At 36.4% G+C, this 18,725-nt stretch overlaps 1 protein-coding gene across 1 annotated transcript in view; it reads right to left on the minus strand.

The window, feature by feature from the left end:
* Positions 1-18,725, minus strand: part of si:dkey-247m21.3 (5-hydroxytryptamine receptor 4) — a 33,800-nt gene that overhangs the window by 7,433 nt on the left and 7,642 nt on the right. Inside the window, exons 2-7 of the mRNA XM_055040029.1 lie at positions 11,190-11,263; positions 10,610-10,691; positions 9,742-9,909; positions 9,157-9,357; positions 8,102-8,255; positions 6,728-7,380 (exon numbers count right to left, since the gene is read on the minus strand). Coding sequence (XP_054896004.1) covers positions 6,728-7,380; positions 8,102-8,255; positions 9,157-9,357; positions 9,742-9,909; positions 10,610-10,632 — 1,199 coding nt within the window. The 5' untranslated portion in view covers positions 10,633-10,691; positions 11,190-11,263. The remainder of the gene's footprint in view (positions 1-6,727; positions 7,381-8,101; positions 8,256-9,156; positions 9,358-9,741; positions 9,910-10,609; positions 10,692-11,189; positions 11,264-18,725) is intronic.

The raw sequence follows: 18,725 nt of genomic DNA on the forward strand, positions 1-18,725 counted from the left end.
GGACTCTTTTCTGTACTAGCAACTTGGCTAAGAGCATTCATCTACCTGAAGCTAGAGCTGTGGCAGCATGTGACACACATAAAAGCTGTGGTGGCTGGAGAGCTACAATAACTCACTCCGAGTGCTGCCAGCACAATGCCGCAAAATTAAACTCATGTTTGCTTTGGCATGCAGGTAGACTTTACTGAACTTGGAGCACAATGATCAATTTCCTCAAAAACAATTTACCTGCAGTGAACAGAACTGAAATGAACTACTCTGCATTTCATCTGCTTCTGAGGGGAAAGTTTCTGCTGCAGAAGGTTTAAATAAAAACACATGATCAGAGAGACGAAACATGAAATAAACTAAATAAATCTTAAGAATGTCTGAAGTTTAAACTGAAATTAAATTGCAGCTGCAGCGGGTGCACAGGCTCAGTGTCTGTATTTTTGTCAGATTTAAACTGAGCCCTTCACTAGTCAGCTTCAGATACCCACTGTTATAGACTTATTTTGTGCAGACTGAGAAATGTAAAGTATGTACTTCACCTGAAGCTAAAATAGGCTGAATGGTTAAAGATTCACTAGTGACCCCTGTGTGCACCACTGAAATACAGATGTGATTGTTTGGAGTTCAACAAACTGGGAGGAATGAAAAAAGGTTGAAGCTCTTTAGTGTTTCCTGTTTGCATTGATTCATCATAAAAATGGAATCTAGTCTAATTAAAGTTACCAAATGTGCAGTATCCAGTAAGAATCAATAGTCTGATATTACAGGACACTTTAATTTCCAGTGCAGTTTTAGGATTCTTAATAAGACAGCTATGAAAATGTTTACAGAAAGTCCTGAGAGGTTAGGAAACTGTATGATCTATAGATTGTGTGCAGTAATGATGACCGGCTTACATCAATACTTCTAATGGTTATCATTTGTGTAATACTATTTGAACTCTCAATGGCACTTTTCAAGAACTTTAGCATCGACTGGTGCTTTTCTTGAAAATGTCCTGCTCAATTAAGGATAAAGTACCAGCCCTGTCACTACAATTGATTTAAGCCAAAAAGCTGGAAAGCAGCCAACTGATTCCCACTGCTGTTACAGAAAAAGTATCATAGTAACCTGAACTCTGCAAATGAAAATTAAGCAGACATTGCCAGCTGTTATTGCAGTAGTTTGGTGTGGAATGCTCTTTATATTGCAGCTAAATCAGTACACATTATGACACATAATGAAACACTTGGATCTGTGCATGCCTTCTTTTAAGTGACTGTATGCATGTATATCTTGCGTAAAGTAGGTTTTCTTCATGAACCTACGAATGTCTGTTCTGTGGCAGTTCAATACATTTACCTTAACCCCTCATTTGTGTTTGTACTTCATACTCCAAATTTTCAAGTGCAACTTCTCTCTCCAGCTTGAGCCATATTCACATTCAGCACAAAATGTTCCCCTTTTTGTTTAAATTCTCTTGTCCCTGGAAACATGGAAGATTTTAGACCTGTTGATCGGTGGCTCAACAGATCTGAAATTACACAAATATAACCAAAGTAATAAGTTCTTCAAGCTTTTTATTTATTTTACAATTGAATAGTAAATGTTAAAATAAATATTTCGTGCCTTCTCATGCACGTATCCTCAATTTTTTTGAGGGATATCCAATAAAGGATCATTCCGTCTGGATTCTTGAGTATAGATTTTGCCTGTTCCTGAACAGCTCTTAAATTTCTTTGCAGCATGAAGCTCAGCTTCACCTGCTCTTAATAATTAGGGAACATTAAAATTTTGGAAAGAGAGTTTAAGAATTTGGAGTTTATTTAGTTTCCAAGTTGCATGGCTTCTGTATTTTGGTATCTTCTGTTCAAAAACTATAGAAAAGTTAGAAAAACTTTTTTTTAGAACAGTTATTTGAGTCAGAGCTGAAGGGGAACTCGCAGAGAATCACAAAGATCCTGTTAATGGAACAATTTGACAGTCTTGGTTTGATGCTTGATATTTTTCTCGCTCTAACACTCAGAGAGACAAATTATCATGTCTGTTTCACTTCCTCTGATGTCCAAACCACAAGAATGATACACTTTCTCATGCAAACAAATTGTAAAACTGATTAGGGTTAGGATAATGTAGGTTAATGTTCTTTCTTTTCACGTTGTTTTAATATATGATGACTGCATACATTATGTTTAAAGTGCAAAATTTTGCATCTCTGAAGGCGATAAAGACGTGAAGGTTGAGTGAACAGAAGCCATTTGAGAGAAGTCAAGGATAACTCTTATGCACTGAAACACAAAGCAGATTACCAATTCCCCAAAAAGTGATGGAATTACTTGTTACTGAAACCCAGAGAAAAAGTGTAGGCCACCTTTGATATTTAATACTCAAATAAACCTTTTAGTAATTCTACCCCATTCCTCAACTCAATATATACTCAGAGCTGTTCAAATGTCTGATGTAAAATTATGGGACCCCAAAGAATTAAGCACAAACTTTTCTTTAATCTGATATGTACAGTGTGAATAAAAGACCAATACTAGGGGGGATGTAAAAAAGAATAAAATGAAATGAAATATAAGACAAACCCTGAACCTTGTTGCATAAGTGTGCATACCCTTAAACTAATGGTTTGTTGAAACCATAATTTAGCTGTCTTTGTTTGACTGACTTGCTGACTTAGCAATGTCACTCCCTGACGAAAGGTTTCCCAATCTGTTTGACTGAGAGGACATGTCTTGTTTAGGTGATCTAAGACATTTGCTGTAAGATTCTGGGCTCTGGATAAGTTGCTGCTGTTGATGTTTTGGATGTAAGCTTGGATTCACTGTAATGGTTCCAGTTTAATCAGAGCATGGCACATTCTTTCTCTCTGGATGTTTCAGCCAGCCCTCAAGCTCTGTCAGCCAATGTATACTTTCCAATAACAGAAACTGAAAACTACATGCTGCATGTGCACACGCAGAGTTGTGCCAAGCTTTGGGAGGTTTCAAAGTCTCCTTTTTCTGTTGGGAGGTAGGAAAATAGATTATATCAGCAGCAGAGTTCGGATGCACCCTGGACAGGTCGCCAGTCCATCACAGGGCTAACAAGTGCGCACACACACGTGCTGGAATTTATGAGGACGGTGTATAAAAACACGTCATAAGAGCCTGTAGTGCGATCATCTGTCTCCCTTTCTTTGTCTGATGTTTCCTCCCATATTTCCATGTTCCTGGTCTTTCTCTCTGTTCCATCCTCATCTTCCTTCCTTACAGTCATTTCTTCCAGTTCTCTGCCTTCTCTCATGTCCTTACTGCTCTCTCTTTCCCTTTTCTGTTTATCTTTTCCACTCTTTTCCTCCCCTTTTTCTTAAGTCTTTTGCATTCAAGCATTTAATCAAGTTTATTAGCAATGCCAACAAGTCAAACTACTTGACAAAATATGTTTGAACTTTGAAATTGGTTGTGATTTTACTTTTAGAAGACAGTCTACATTCCAGGGGAAAGAAATGCCCAACTTTGTTTTAATACCAAACACTAATGGTATTCATGTCCGTTGAGCTTATTCCCATTTTAACACATTACAACCACAAACTTCAATGTACTGCATTGGGTTGTTGTATGAAATTACAACATATAATGTATACTTGTAATTTAAACAGAAAACTATGCATTTTTTTTTTGTTTGTTTTTTTGCAATGAAAATCCTAAAATAGTCTGCAATCTTATTCATCTCTCTGTACCCCAATACCTCTAATAAATAGAGTATTTATTTTTTGCAACTATTTGCCTTCAGACATTTAATATTTGAAGAATATAACTTGACAAGAAGCTCAACATTTCTGTTTAATTTTTGTTTTCATGTTGGCATTTTCATAAATTTACTATTACACATATGACTATTTTTCTCCTCGTACTACAACTTTATTCTGGTAATATTAACACCAACTATTCTTGTTTTATTCTTGTAGTATTATAACTTTATTCTTTGAATTAAAAAAAAAACAAACTTTGTAGAACTGACCTGAATTCAAAGTCTCTAAAACAGACAACATATGACTATGTGTTAGACGGGCCGAGTCAAATTCCACACTTAAATCTAATTAACTAATCGTGGCAAATTACAGCATTCCTCCTGTAATTTGACTTTCCAGTGTCATGTCAGCAGTAATCCGATTGAGTCTGTTTTCTGTCATGGACGGATTTTAAGAGACGACATCAGACTAGAGTCAAGGCTGGTTGTCTTTACTGTTTCCTACACACAGATGAAGAGCCCAAAGAAATGTGTACAGAGATGGTAGAGAAACATAAGCCCACACTAAATAGGTATTCCAGGTAAAAGTTCTAAGACTAGAGCAGAGATATCGGCTCAGCCACTGTGTATATATACACTCACAATGACAGCTGAAGGAAAAACACGAGAGGGAATTACTTCTTTCTTTAACTAAAATTGTAAAGAGTCAGAATGATACTTCAAGATCATCTTTTGGCTGTGGGATTCCTCAAGAGTCTGTAATAGGACTTCTCCTTTTCTCTTTGTATTTCATGCCTTTGGGATTTATTCTGAGGACATTTTTAATTAATTTCCATTATGTTGATTACTGTCGACATTCCAGTGAAAAACTTAGTGAAAATTTGGAGTAAAAAATACCATTTATAGTCAGAGCTAATTTGGTAAACAGCCTGTATTATTAGAGCTTTATGAAGTCCAGAGGATTACAAAACTGCTGTGAGCTGCTGTTCAACACAATATGAGCTGTTTGTTCTGCTGTATGAGTTTTTGTGCTGTCCAATATTGTTTTTATGTCTGTTTTTACTATTTATTTATTTTTACTTATGCAGTACTTTGGTCAAACTTTTATTGTTTTCAAATAACATAAACAGACCGAATTGGATTTTGGTGTGGCAGACATTCCAGTGCCTTGCACACATATTCAATGAATCTGTCATCTGTGAGTGACTGTAAGTGATCATGCGCTCGCCTTTGTTTCTCTCTGAGCATGAAGCACTTGCAAAAATGTTAAACAGTGCAGACACATAAAGGCCACCTCCTTCATCATCCACCTGACTCGAAGAAGCAGAAAACCCAAACTCAGCCTTCAACTATATTGCCAGCATTAACACAGTCCCTACTGTGGAAAAAGACATATCTATTGTAATATATATTATACTTAAATCAGCTATATAGGAGGTGTGATTCATTAAGGTATTTGCTTAAATACATTTATGACGAGCATAGTGATTTCGTTTGTTATGATGCACTCAAGAAAAAAATTACTTGACCTTTATCATATTTTGACCTTTATCACATAACCAGAAATAGCAATGTAGACTGACTTAATTTTAATGTGACAGACCAAAATAAATGATGCATAATGTAGAAAAAGAACAGTGCATGGGGTTTTAAAAATCATTTCCACATACAAAACAGAAAAGCTCTGCGTCCATCTTCAGCCCCCCTCGGCAGAAACACTTAATGTTTCAACAACTGTATAATTAAAATTTAAGACCAGTTTCTGCAAAAAATAAAATAAAAATACAAATAAAAATATGTAATGTATTACAAGTGATTACATAAATATTTATCCCGTAGGTGACGTACCTAAATCTATAAGCCCGTTTGAGCTTGTAGTCTGACAGTGAATGGAATACAGACTGCAGTGAACGTGTCTTAAATGATTTTAGTATAAAGACATGTGTGTCTGTCTGGAAGGTCGACGAGGCATTACTAGAGTATGCCAAAAACATGGAGACTCCATGGTCAAGAAGAAGAAAGTTCTTTAGTCTGATGAGACCAAAATTGAGCTGATTGGCCATCAGACAAGATACTGTGTTTGGTGGGCACCAATTACTAAACATATAGAAATTATGGAGGATATATTGTTCTGTCTGAGAGAAACCATTTATTTTCCAGCGAAACAATAAAATATCCAATCAAAGCTACAGAAACATAGTTTGAGGAGAATGAGGTAGATGTTCTGGTATGGCCCAGTTAAAGCCCAGATATCAATTTGTTGGAGGACTTGAAAAGTGCCTCTCACAGTCAATTTCTATGAAACATAAGATAGTGAATAGTTTTGTGAGGAAAAATGGAGTAAAATTACAGCATCCAGATGTTCTACTTGATTAAGGCCTGTCCACAAAGACTCTGTGATGTGATTGCAGTTAAAAGTGGGTCTACTAAATACAAACTGGAAGGGCGTAAATATCTATTTGACTTTTATTTATTATTTTGTATTTTTATCTTAAAATGTTATCAAAAAAGCCAAATTTTATTGATCATGATTGGGTGAATACTTTTCATAGGCACTATACGCTTTAGAATAATATAATCTCTATGTTGCCTTGATGAATGTGATGTTTAGATCTGTTTCTGACCAAAGGTAGAAATTATTTTCTCTTTGCCACAGGCCTGTAGGAGACAGACACCCACATGCAGATGCTCACTCTAACAAGCCCATTTACACCTTTTCTCTCACACATGTAATTACTGCTCTGACAATAGGCTTGATGTGCAATTATATTTTAGAAATTCAGCCTCCTTCTTTTAGATTCACTTTTACATGTGTGTCCTGTAAAATGCATGTGTTTCCACTACATCTTATCATTGTTCATGTGAGATACGGCCATATTGGAACACAAATTTAACTTTGGAAGGCTATGCAAAGTTAGGAAGTAGGACTTTACCAACTCTGAGTACAGCTGGAACACAGCTTTATTGTTGAGCAAAGAATCTTTAAATGTGATTGTTTTTTGTTTTTTTTTCTGTGTTTTACCTCAGAGCCATGGAGGACCCTGACGGGACGGAAGTCGGCCTGGGGAAGCCTGTGGAGCAGGCACCCTGCTGAGTGTAACGTTCGTCTCCACAGCAAAGAATCACGAGGAACGCCCTTCGAAAAGCCTGGTTCAGGTAGGCGTACAGGAAGGGGTTCAATCCTGAGTTAATGTACCCCAGCCACAACCAGGCTGTCCACACCTGCCAAGGTACAGAGTAATGAATGAAGGGGTCCACCACATTCGTGATGAAAAATGGCGCCCAGCACAGGGAGAAGCAGCCCATTATGATCGCCAGTGTCTTTGCTGCCTTCGTCTCTATGCGCATGCGTCTGTGTCTTCTTTGAGCATGTTCTGAGGGCAAGGACCCGGTCGCTGTCCTCAGGCGGTAGTGATTCAGTGGATCCGAGGAGGTGGAAGATCGTATGGTTATGACCTGGTCCGAATCTGTGAGCGGAACGGAGCTGGCACGTTGAAGAGTCTGTATCTGCCTGACATGGATCATGGCAGTGACATAGATGCGCTGATACGCCAAAACCATGAGGGCCAGTGGCACGTAGAAAGCAATGGCAGAGCAGATCAAGGCGTAAGGCTGGTTGACCAGAAACACACAACTTGTGTTGGAGCCTCCCGACAGGGATTGCTTCTCTTCAACCTGACAGGAGACAAAGAAATAATCGTGATATATTCTATATGGAGAGGATTAGTTTAGCTTAGAATAAACACAGGAACTCTGGAGAGACCCAAGCTGACGGTTTCCATCATTTGTTCCAAACAGCCTGAAGAAACAGTTATGTTAAAAGCCATAATAAAAAAGTACTTTGTAATATCCTTTTCAACTAAAAAAGATTTAGTCTGTCTGGCAAGCTGCCCTGGAACTGCTAAGAAATAACAAGGGATAAATAAAAAATGCACAGGTGGAGCAGAACCTCGAGATGTAAAAACAATTTAATATAATCCATGGTTTCTAGGCAAATTATTCACAACTCTGTCAGTTTAGTTGTGTGGAATTTTACAAGATATGCCAAATATAGTGGACAATAATAAAGAAAAATATGATACAGGGATTAATTTGCTTAAATTGTCTGAAAATCACTGTGCATTTGTATTCACACCATGTGGCTTTAATTTTTTTTCTGTGATGAGAGCATTCCTGTCTCATCACAGAAGGAAGTAAAGACTGTTAGTCAAAGAAAAACTGACTATAAGTTGATGGCTCATGTGTGTGTCTTTGGCAATCTGTGCCTTGAACAAACTCACCTCTGTTTTTTGAAACTGAAAATATTGTTGTGTCAGCAATCTGAACAGCAAAGACAAGTAAGCCACTATTTTCAACACCTTTTCAACATTTCTGATGTCAGCTACTGAGAACTCACAATGTCCTCTATCCCAATAGTGTTCCACTTTTGCATGATGGGTAGGAAAGAGATAAATGTGGGGATGACCCAGCAACCGATGAGCATAAGCGCCACTCTGACTGTGGTCATCTTACATCTGTAGACCAGCGGCTGGCAGCAGATGGCATAATATCTAGAAAAACAAACACAGATTTGCACATTACACACTGTGTTTATTATGCACTGATCAAGATTGAATGCAATTTAAACATAGAACTCATTTAATGTGACCATTGGTTATCAAAATGTGGTGTCCACTGGCAAAATGGGGTGGAGGCAGACAACTATGTTTTTTAAGTTGTAAAATTGGCGCTCATGTTTAGAGTCCCAAAGCTGTGAATCAGATGTGAATACAGGACGTTATTGTTTATGATGCACTCATACTCGTCTATTTGAGAAAATTCATTTTAAATCACTTCAATTCATTCACATAAAATCCAATTGCATTGATTTGGCACCACTTGCATGTAGACACATTGAGTAATACAATTAAGTCAAATTTGTTTGATAATTTATTGCCGGTTAGTAAAAGCGTATCTAAGTAAGCTGAACTGAATTGATCAAGACGTCTCTTTGACTTTTCATCAGTTCTTCATCTCTAGGGACCAAAGAAACCTGATACAAGCAGATTTCTTCCTGCCTGTAACAGAAAGAAACCACTAGTAGAACCAGAGTCAGTATGAAAAACAAGTAAGAAACGCAGCTAAACAAAAATGCATATATACTTTTTATGTGAGAAAGAAAAACAAGAAGGGTACACAAAATTAAAGGCAGCAATAGCCCCATTAATGATGTCTCAACCAATCACTGGCCCAGACATACCTTCTATAGGAGAGAAATGGGAAATAGTGAGAAAATAAATAATAAATTGAAAACTATGGTATTAAGAACTTCCTGACTTGTTTTCAAATTTGAGAGCTGCTGCTCCCAACTTAAAAAGTCTTAAAAAGTCTTAAGTCCAGCGTGTCAAAGCTTTAGAAAAAAATATAATTGTTTCAATTCTCCTCTATTGTGTCCTTATCGCAGACACAGACCTGTCCAGTGCAATGCAGCAGAGGTGAAGGATAGATGCTGTGGTCAATAAAACATCCAGAGAGGTTCGCACCAGGCAGAAAATTTCTCCAAAGTGCCACTGGCCGGTGCTCAGCTCGATGGCAGCAAAGGGCATCACAAGCAGCGCAACCAACAGGTCAGCGAACGCCAGAGAGATGATGAAGCAGTTGGTCTTTTTTCTTCTAAGAGGAAACAACAAAACAGGAAAGCTTACTCAGAAACATGAAGAATAAATATCAGTTCTAGTTCTTTGCCAGGGTTCCTCTGCGTTCTTTTTGTCTAAGCGTCATATTTTCTAGTCTCAAATCGTATGATCGATTTGAAAATCAAATCGATCAATATTAGACATTGACTCTGTCCCTTAGAAAGTACAAATGCTGTTCTCCAATAAATGCTTAAATTCCAGACATTTCCAAACCAATCTAAGTATCTAATTAAAAATAGATATGAAGGTGTTTAACTGCTGTTCACTTCCTACCAGCTTTAGGCTGACTTTACTTATTTACTTGAGAACTTTAACACTTCTTCCACTTCAGGAACCAAACAACAACCCAAAACAACCTTACCTCAGATGCCTGTCCTTGCAGAGGGCAACCATAACCAACAGGTTGCCAAACATAGTCAAAATAATGATGATGGAGAGGAAGACGGTGAGAAAAACCGTCTCCAAAGAGCTCAAGTATTCTTGCTGCTCCTGCTGCTGTTGTCCATTATTTATTACGTCATCCGAAAAACTGTGAGAGGAATAAGAAATGACAAAATGAAACATTTTGAAAATACAGACACATCAGAATAAAGGAGTATGGTCTAATTTGTAACAAAAAAATGTTTCTCTAAATTACAATCACAGAATTGGATTGTACGACATTGACATTTTGGTAAAAGGAGCGCATAAAAATTATTAACAACAAGGATTCCAATAGTTCCAAAAAATGTGATCCACAAAGAATGTGATGGGTTAGTGCTAAGTATTTTCATGTGATTGAATTTCCCAGGCAATCTAGACTGAAATCTAATTAGAGAATCTGTGGCAAGACTTGAAAAACTGATGTTCACGCACAAGAAGAATGGAACCAAAGTCTTATGCTCTGGATGTTTAACGCATCTGGACACATCTACTAAAAAACCTGCTGCTGTTACAGCAGCGCTTTGTTAAAGTATTGGCTCGAGGAAGCTGAATGCATATCCATGACACACTTTTCAGATTTTAATCTGTAAAAAAAAAAATCATCAAATAAAACCTCTTATTATTCTTTCACTTTACAATCGGAATCTAATTGTGATCCAATAAAATACAGTTAAGTTTTGTTCTTAACCTGAATATATGTAAAGCAAATATAACTGATAAGTCAGCAATAACTAGTCATGAGAATCAATAAATGTGTGTGAAACAATCAAAGTCCACTGGATCAAGTTGGATCTTTTTAGACTTACTGTTGAGGTGATGCTGTGGCCATCCCTAGTCATCTGCACCGAGGTCAGCCGAGGAAAGTCCTCATCACCCCATGCTATGGCCCTGATGGTACACACACCACACACACACGCACACAGCCAGACAGTAATTGTGTTGGCTCCTGCTACAGGTCTGCATTTTTCCTGCAAGTAGCAGCCAGCATGCGTCTGTAAACTGGCTGAATGTCTTGCTCTTGTGTATCAGTCTTGTGGCAGCATAAAGAGGCCAGAAATGCAACATTTGCAGCTAAAAATAAGAAGCTGGATCAAAGCTTTATGATGTGTGATGTTTATAGGGCATTTAGACCGTCACAAGCACCAGCTATGTCCACCAGAATAAATCAACCTGTCAGTTTCTCTTTAGAGGTCATATTAATAGCTTGATAATTTAATAGGGCAGTGCTTTAAGAGGTGTCATGAAAGAAAAAAAAAATCTTTTCTTCCTCATTCCTGTGCCACCAAAGGTCAAAAGTCAGAAATCTGCCTCAAATGGGAATTTTAACAGCTTATAACAACATATGGTTAACTGTATTAGACAATGAGTATCTATATATTTTCTCACCTGGAAACAGTTTATTTTTCTCAAATAGATTTGCTGTAGATCACCAGACATCATATTCAGTCCAGGACATTTTCCTATAAAAGAATAATATATGACCTTAAGTATCAGACCTATTTATGGAGTTATTTAAAATGTATTTAAGCATGTTCAAATTTAAGTTAATTCAAAAGTAGCTGAGGACAGCTACTTTGGTCAATAAAACAAAGTAGCTGTCCTTTCACCTTATGCTGAAAGTATTTCACCCTTTCAGCATAGGGTGAAATACTGTTTTTGTTGCATTATTGATCAAATGTTGCGTGAGTTCACAATTTGGATGCCTTAAAATACATGACACTACAGAAAGCATTCAAAGATTTAAAGAGTGAAACATATTTTAAGACTTTCACTGGAATAAAATATGTACACTGTGAGAAAAAAAGAAACTAGATAATAGCAATGTCGCCATTGTAATGATGTCCACTTGTTACTTATTTTATAAATCTTTATAGCTGTCGTTAATTTGTAAAGAATTATTATGATACAAAATATCCCTGCAGTCTCACTTACAAGGTACACAATAATTACATCTTTATGCTAACAGCAAACCTGTCATAAAATGCAACATATTTGAAACCCTTACAACATTTCTATTATATTTTGTCTAAAATTATCAGTAACAGAAATATCATGACAGTAGCACACAACTAACTTTTATTTCCTGTAAAATTTGGCTTCTGCAACATTTCAAACCATTTAGATACAAAAAAAAAATGCCTCATCACTTATGTCCATGTAGGAAATATACTGAAGCTATAATAATATCCTTTGCAGAAAGGATTATCCTCATGAAGCGTCTGTTTGCGAGGGTTTGTTTGACTGGCTTATAGGACCCTTATCAGTTTTAAGCACCTATTACAACACCATTGTATCTCCTGTTTTATGGTGACTCTGGTTTTATCTCGCTCGAGGGTCCATATCGACACCTGATGGACTGGAAGGAGGCGACCTTGTCAACAATACCTACTTCCTGAAGACACATTACCTTTTATCTAAGTTTCATTTCTCCGGGACTCATCTGCAGGCTTAAGACTCTTGTGTCAACACCACTATGTGAGAATGGACTGAGGATATTTCTGAATATATTTTTATGTAAACATGTAATTAAGATTTTAAAAGGTAAAGATATCATATCAGCACAAATACTGCAGACTTGCATCACTTTCTGACATATCTTTTTAGTCAAAGGATCGGATGGAGGAGAGCAATAAAATAACTTGACCTACCACAATTGCCCTGTGTTTGGCCTAAGAACACTCCCACTACACACTACATACCAGCAGTACTTAAAAGAGACAGTTCTCTGAACACATGAAGGCCATGTGAGGATTAGAGAGGAGTTTCTTTTCATCCTGTGATCCTCAGTGGCCTAAGCTTTCAATCAAGCGCCTACTGAGTATTTTTTCTAAAATACAAACAGCATAAATGGCTCTTTTGCACTCTAAATCTGCCAGGAAAAAGATGCTCTAGCTTTCATAAGACAAAGGGGATGATCACACACTTCCTGCACAGCCTTGTCTGGGCAAAGGATAAAAGAAGATTGGTTCCAGCTAAGGGAAAACACTATATGGATAATAAGGAGCATGCAGCAAACTCAAAAACATTGAATCCTAATTTTACCAAATTTTTTAAAACTTTTTTTTTTTACATCATCTATAGCAGAACAATGAGCCATATAGTGCAATATGAAAAATTTGCAACACAAGCATTTACCAGCCCTTCTGCAATTTACTGTGGTAAGATTAATTTTTTAAAATTTATTTATTTTAGGAATAGTTTATTTGTGTAGTAAGTAGTGTATTCTATATTTTATCTGCTGTGTGTAGCAGGCAGAGTGATACACCAACCAACAAAAAAAACAGAGTTGTCCTTGTGTTATTCTTTCCCTTTTTCAGATATTGTATAGTTCAATTTGTCCACCAAAATCTAATCAAACATTTGCATCATTTTAAGGTCATATTAAATTCACAAAAGCTCATAGTTGAAAAATTCCAGTTGTTTTCCCTGTAATTAGGTTATTCATTGGATTCTTTTCTTTCTAATATTGGCAGGTTTGTTTGAATTTTGGGTGACTTGATCATAACTTATTTTAAATCTTTTTACCTTTGCTGAATGAAGCTATATTCCTTCTCAAACAGAATTATGTCTGCAAGCAAATGCATGCATACATATAAACTTAGCTAAAGGATCACACTGGAAATCTGGGTTGTATTTTCCTAGATTGAGGTGCTATATTTTTAGAATGTCTAGCTGAGGTCTCTGAGGTAAAACCTCTTCAGAGATTGTGTCCTTCTTTCCTTTTTTAACTAACAGTCATAATTTAATCATTCCAGTGAAGAGGAATAGCAGCACAATCATCTGAAAACATTAATTATAAAAAAAGCTGTGAATATTATTCCTAAGTTTTTGTTAAAAATCCTTGCATAGAACCTTCAAAAGAATAACATTTGTCCATTTGTCCTCCAGCTTCTTGATTACTCAATTACTCCCCCTAAAATAAATTAGAAAGATGTAAATGAGAAAATTCTAAGTAAGGACAAAGGACAGATAGAATCCAGAGGGTGAGGAAAGGAAGGAGAAGAATTTCTGAGTGGCAGCTGCAATTTTTTTGCGTGTGATTTCCTTCCAAGGAGGCGTGTTTTCACAGCTCACCGATTTCATTTCACAACTGACTGACACAGAGCTGAGCTGAACAAAATAAACTTTGTAAAGCAGGGGCAGAAAAAGGTTAGGCGGATTTTCATGTCTGTTTTGTATTGGCTGTACGGCAAACAATTTTTATTATTAATACCATCACTGCCAACAGACACTGAATACCTAACTTTAAACATACGTTAATACCACTTTTACATCTGCAAATAAATGAACTTCATTCCAGTTATATTGACTGGATGAATTTGCTTTAATGGAGGTGTGGGAAACTAATTGCTACTTTGAACATCTGCACTTTAAGTTTCCTTTTTTGTGGCAATTAATATCAGGTAGGATGACAATGTTGTTTCTCCTCCTCTCCTGTATCAGCCACTTTTACTTGCACTAACTTTTCAAAGCAAAGCTGCACAATTCATGTGAAAGTTACTTTTTCATGTGCCAGAAGATGCATAAGTTGACACAAATTCCAAGTGAATGGATGTTTTCACAGCGGTATGCGCCAAGCAAATATTTAATTGCTATCTGTGTGACTATTAATTTGTTTAAAGTAATTAAAATCACACAGTTATAAAATGATTTCAAAAATGTGTCAAATTTCAAGACCTGGACACTTTTCCAAATTACAACCCACACAAAAAACATGTTGGTGGCTTGGGCTGCAACGCTCATTATCGCAGCTCTGAACGAAAAGCAGAAAGATTTTTAACACTACTAGTTGTTTACTTATCACAAGCCATATAATCATTGCAGCATTCCCAACTACCCTCTTATCTAACTATGCCTGTAAAAAGGATAAAGGAAAAGACAATAGATTAACTGTATAGGTCACACAGAAACTACATATATGCTTACAAGTCCTTGTAATATTACTTCCTTCCTTTATAATTAATACATATTTCACATGTGACTCAACTCCTCTGAACCACATGCCAGCAGGTTTACACCAAATTTGAATCTTCCATCTTGAATGCATAACCTAAAACTGAGTATTCTTAAAACCTGGTGAAGCTTCACACTGTATGAATGAGTTAACAAAGATTTCTTCTAAAACATAACGTGGCAACACAGAAACTACCAACTCTGTCTTGCGGCCACTGTGCTGCTGAACACTGCAGCTGATTCAAAGGTTCCAGCATTCACTTGTTTTCTGGTTACGTAGGACGTAAATAAATACTTCTCACTCACATATTCTCACACCTCAGATTATGAGCAGGCTGAACTGTGTGTTTGTGTGAGATTGTGTGTGGAAGGGCTGTTGGAGGGTACTGTTGCCAAGGGATAAATCATAATTTCTATTCTATCCCCTGCTAATTTCAAATGCTTAGCAAAGCAATAACAACCTCACAGACAGATGGGCTCACCTGAAACTTTGCTGCACACTGTGTGTAAAGTCTGACCTGACTTCTTAGTGTCAGCCTCAAAAAGAAACCAAGAGCATCAAAAGATTCTGTCATTAATAAACCATGCAGCTGCACTGGATTACATGTTCCCACCACATCACAAACACAGAGAGTTGACTTTGACTCAGTTCTGTGTAGATCACAATAATGCCCCAAATCAGAGGCTTAAAATAGCTCCCAAAAAGGCACTCTTCAGATTAGGTTCTGCACTGGCAACATCTGAGAACGTTATTGAAGGGAACTTCTTTTGCTTATCAAACTCAACAAAGAGTCATCTCAGGCCTGAAGACAGTGAACTTGGATCTGTTCACGTAAGTTTCTAAAGTCAGTAATGGGCATTTTACGATGCCATTTATTAGGGCTTGCTCTTGTTAATAATATTCCTTTCAGTGAGTTCACATGAGCAACACAAAAATATAAAAAAACTATGAGTAAGAATTGTTGCAAAATAAAAAAAATCTCTCTCTCTCTATATATATATATATATATATATATATATATATATATATATATATATATATATATATATATATATATACTATGGGTAATTTGGGATTCCTACACCTTTTATTCTCCAAGTTCTACACATTTCAAGATCCAAATTTTCAGACTTTTCAGACATTTATAAGTACAAAACAGAAAAAAAAAAAAAAAAACGCTATTGAAGATATTTACACAATTGTGAATGACGCTTTAAAAATGGACATCCAGGGCATGCTGTGGTGGCGTAGGGGATAGCGCGACCCACGTTTGGAGGCCTTGAGTCCTTGACACAGCCGTTGTGGGTTTGATTACCGGACCCAACGATATTTGCCGCATGTCTTCCCTCCTCTCCTTAACCCTTCCTGTCAGCCTACCGTCAGGTAAGGGACACTGGAGCCCACAAAATTTAAGAAAAAATGTTTTTAAATGGACATCTAGAGACCACAGACTGGAAAAAGGGACGGACGGACCAACAAATAGGTGGCATGAAGATGGAATGAAGTTACTTAACGAGTGCAGTCAAAGATTCCACATCTTGCATCAATATTAAGAAAAATTAAAAACATAAATAGATCTAAAATTTCAACCTCATTTTCAGTCAACTGTCCTCTTTAGAAATATACATAATAACAAGACTAATGTGGTCTGTGTATGATATGTACCATCTGACTAGATCAGTCAGATGTCCTCAAATGGAGGGTTTTATAGTCTAGATCCAGACTCTTTTGAAGCCTTATCTGGACTCAAGTTATTAGGTTTCAGGTTTTTATGACAATTGCTCAAGAGTAATCACTGTGATTGATGGCAGGAGCCTGCAAGGCCGCCTGGCTGACTGTTTCTGCACAGAGAAGTCAACCCGTGGAGAGCTGGAGATGTAAGTGTGATAAAAGAGCTCAGCTTAAATCCTGAATAAAATCAGCAAGGTTGTCTCTTAAACAAGAACATTTAAGAGCGAAGACATCTTTCAGTCTATGGTTCTCTGAAACCCGATTGCTTCATATGTTCGCCAACATTTGACATTTAAACCAACTATGAAAATCATTGGCACGGTGTGATCTTAGCAATGTCAACCATAATTATCCAAAAACACACAGAACATATCCAAAACAAAGACCTTGTGCTGCAACATTATGAAGACTTTATGATCCCCTGCTCTAGAGTTACAAAGCTCTAAATCTCAAGAAACTCACTGCTGGTGGAAAAAGTCTGATTATGATGTAATAGCAGAATCTAAAATGCTTTTAGGCGTGTCAAACAGAAAGCAGACCTTCTGTCAGTTTAACTCTGCAAAGATTTGTCAAAACTTAAAAAAAAAAATAAAAATAACTATCCTGTTTCACAGTGAAACTTTTACTATGAATGTCAAATGACAGACGCAGCAGGAAATGGTGGGAAGAGACACTTGTTTGGTACGCACAGCAGACTGAGAATGAAATTATGCAACACAGAGGCCTTGTTTAGAGCTAGAATCTGGGAGGAAAGGCCAGAAACCTCCTGGTGGTAGAGGTAATCCTAAAAGCTCAATGTTTTTGTCTTTAGCTCAATTATTTTCACAGTAAATTATGGTCTTTATACTGAGTAAGGGAATGTCACATACTGTCCAACTTTCTCTACTGAATACTCTAAGAAATAAAGCTGGACATAAAAGCGCCAATAACTGGGAGGTATTTCCTGGGCATTCTAATTTAAATTAAAAACATGAAAGAGTTTTTACAAATGTCTCCCCAAGAAATTTGGATTTCTGCACTTTGCTGAAAAAATTGAACAGGGGAAATATAAAAAACTTATTGTAGCAGACAAATAAGGCTCCCGGTTCATATCTCCAACTTTTGCATAGAACACCAATAAGCCAATCCTCAAACTGTAACAAACTAACAGGAAGTCATAAGAACTCATAAATAGCTTTTTATAAAGGGTGTGTTCATACTTATCTGGCTAAGTCTGAATAAAGCAAACAACAGTGCAAATGCTCTGCACCATTTGCAAGCATTTGTTGCACCGAAAGCAACAAATGCTTTGACTGCAAGCTTTAATGCACTCAAAAACCACATGTCAGAGTTCAACACAACTGAACAGATTCAAACATTTTTTTTTTATTTATTTACCTATTTATTTATTTTAAATCTAAACTATCTAGCTCTATACAGGTCTGAGCATTACTTCTATGGCAGCATAAATTAATTGAGGTATGTAGGAAAAAACTTAAACTCCATAGATGAATTTAAATTCTTGTTTCTCCATTTGTAAAAGTACCATCATAGAACCAAATTGAATCCAGCTAATACATTTAGCTTGATCACAGTAGTCCATTACATATGTACACAATGTATTCTACTGGCACTGTGATATGTCTTTAAATTATCATTTGTTGTTTCAAAGTAAAAATCTCACTGCAGAACATCAAACTGATACTAAAATTAGAAAACAAATTTTGAACACACTCATATATTTCAGTGTTTGTTGTTGGGTTATAACTAAGCTGTAATTGTGTAGCTGTAGCGTTTTGTTTTTTAACTTTCCTGTGATTGATAACAAATATTGAAGACTAATTTAGAATTCAAGATATTCCTAATAGCCAAATACACAAAATAGCTAACATAGACAAAGTCAACATGAGTACGATCAATGAATTTAAATATTATATTTTAAGTTCGTTTGGATTAATTAGATACTATTAAATATACAAAATGTGTATCTATATTTATTTCAATGAAAATGATAAATATAATCGTCTTTTGTTTTTACACTTTTAGACATTTGAAAACTTGTCCTGAAAACAAAGGATTTCTAAGCAGCAAAAAATTTCAGTTTGACATTGAACTGAACTTCAGTTAGTTGCTAAAAGATTAATTCTGATTAGATAGATAGGGTTGGCACAGAAAAATGTAATTGTTGCAAAACAGGATGTTTCCAATATTACCCCATACCTTGTTGTGGTGTCTGTCATGTAAATTATGGAAAGGCC

Source organism: Poeciliopsis prolifica, unplaced genomic scaffold (assembly GCF_027474105.1).
Source record: "Poeciliopsis prolifica strain line A6 unplaced genomic scaffold, Auburn_PproV2 SCAFFOLD015, whole genome shotgun sequence".
Lineage (NCBI taxonomy): Eukaryota > Metazoa > Chordata > Actinopteri > Cyprinodontiformes > Poeciliidae > Poeciliopsis > Poeciliopsis prolifica.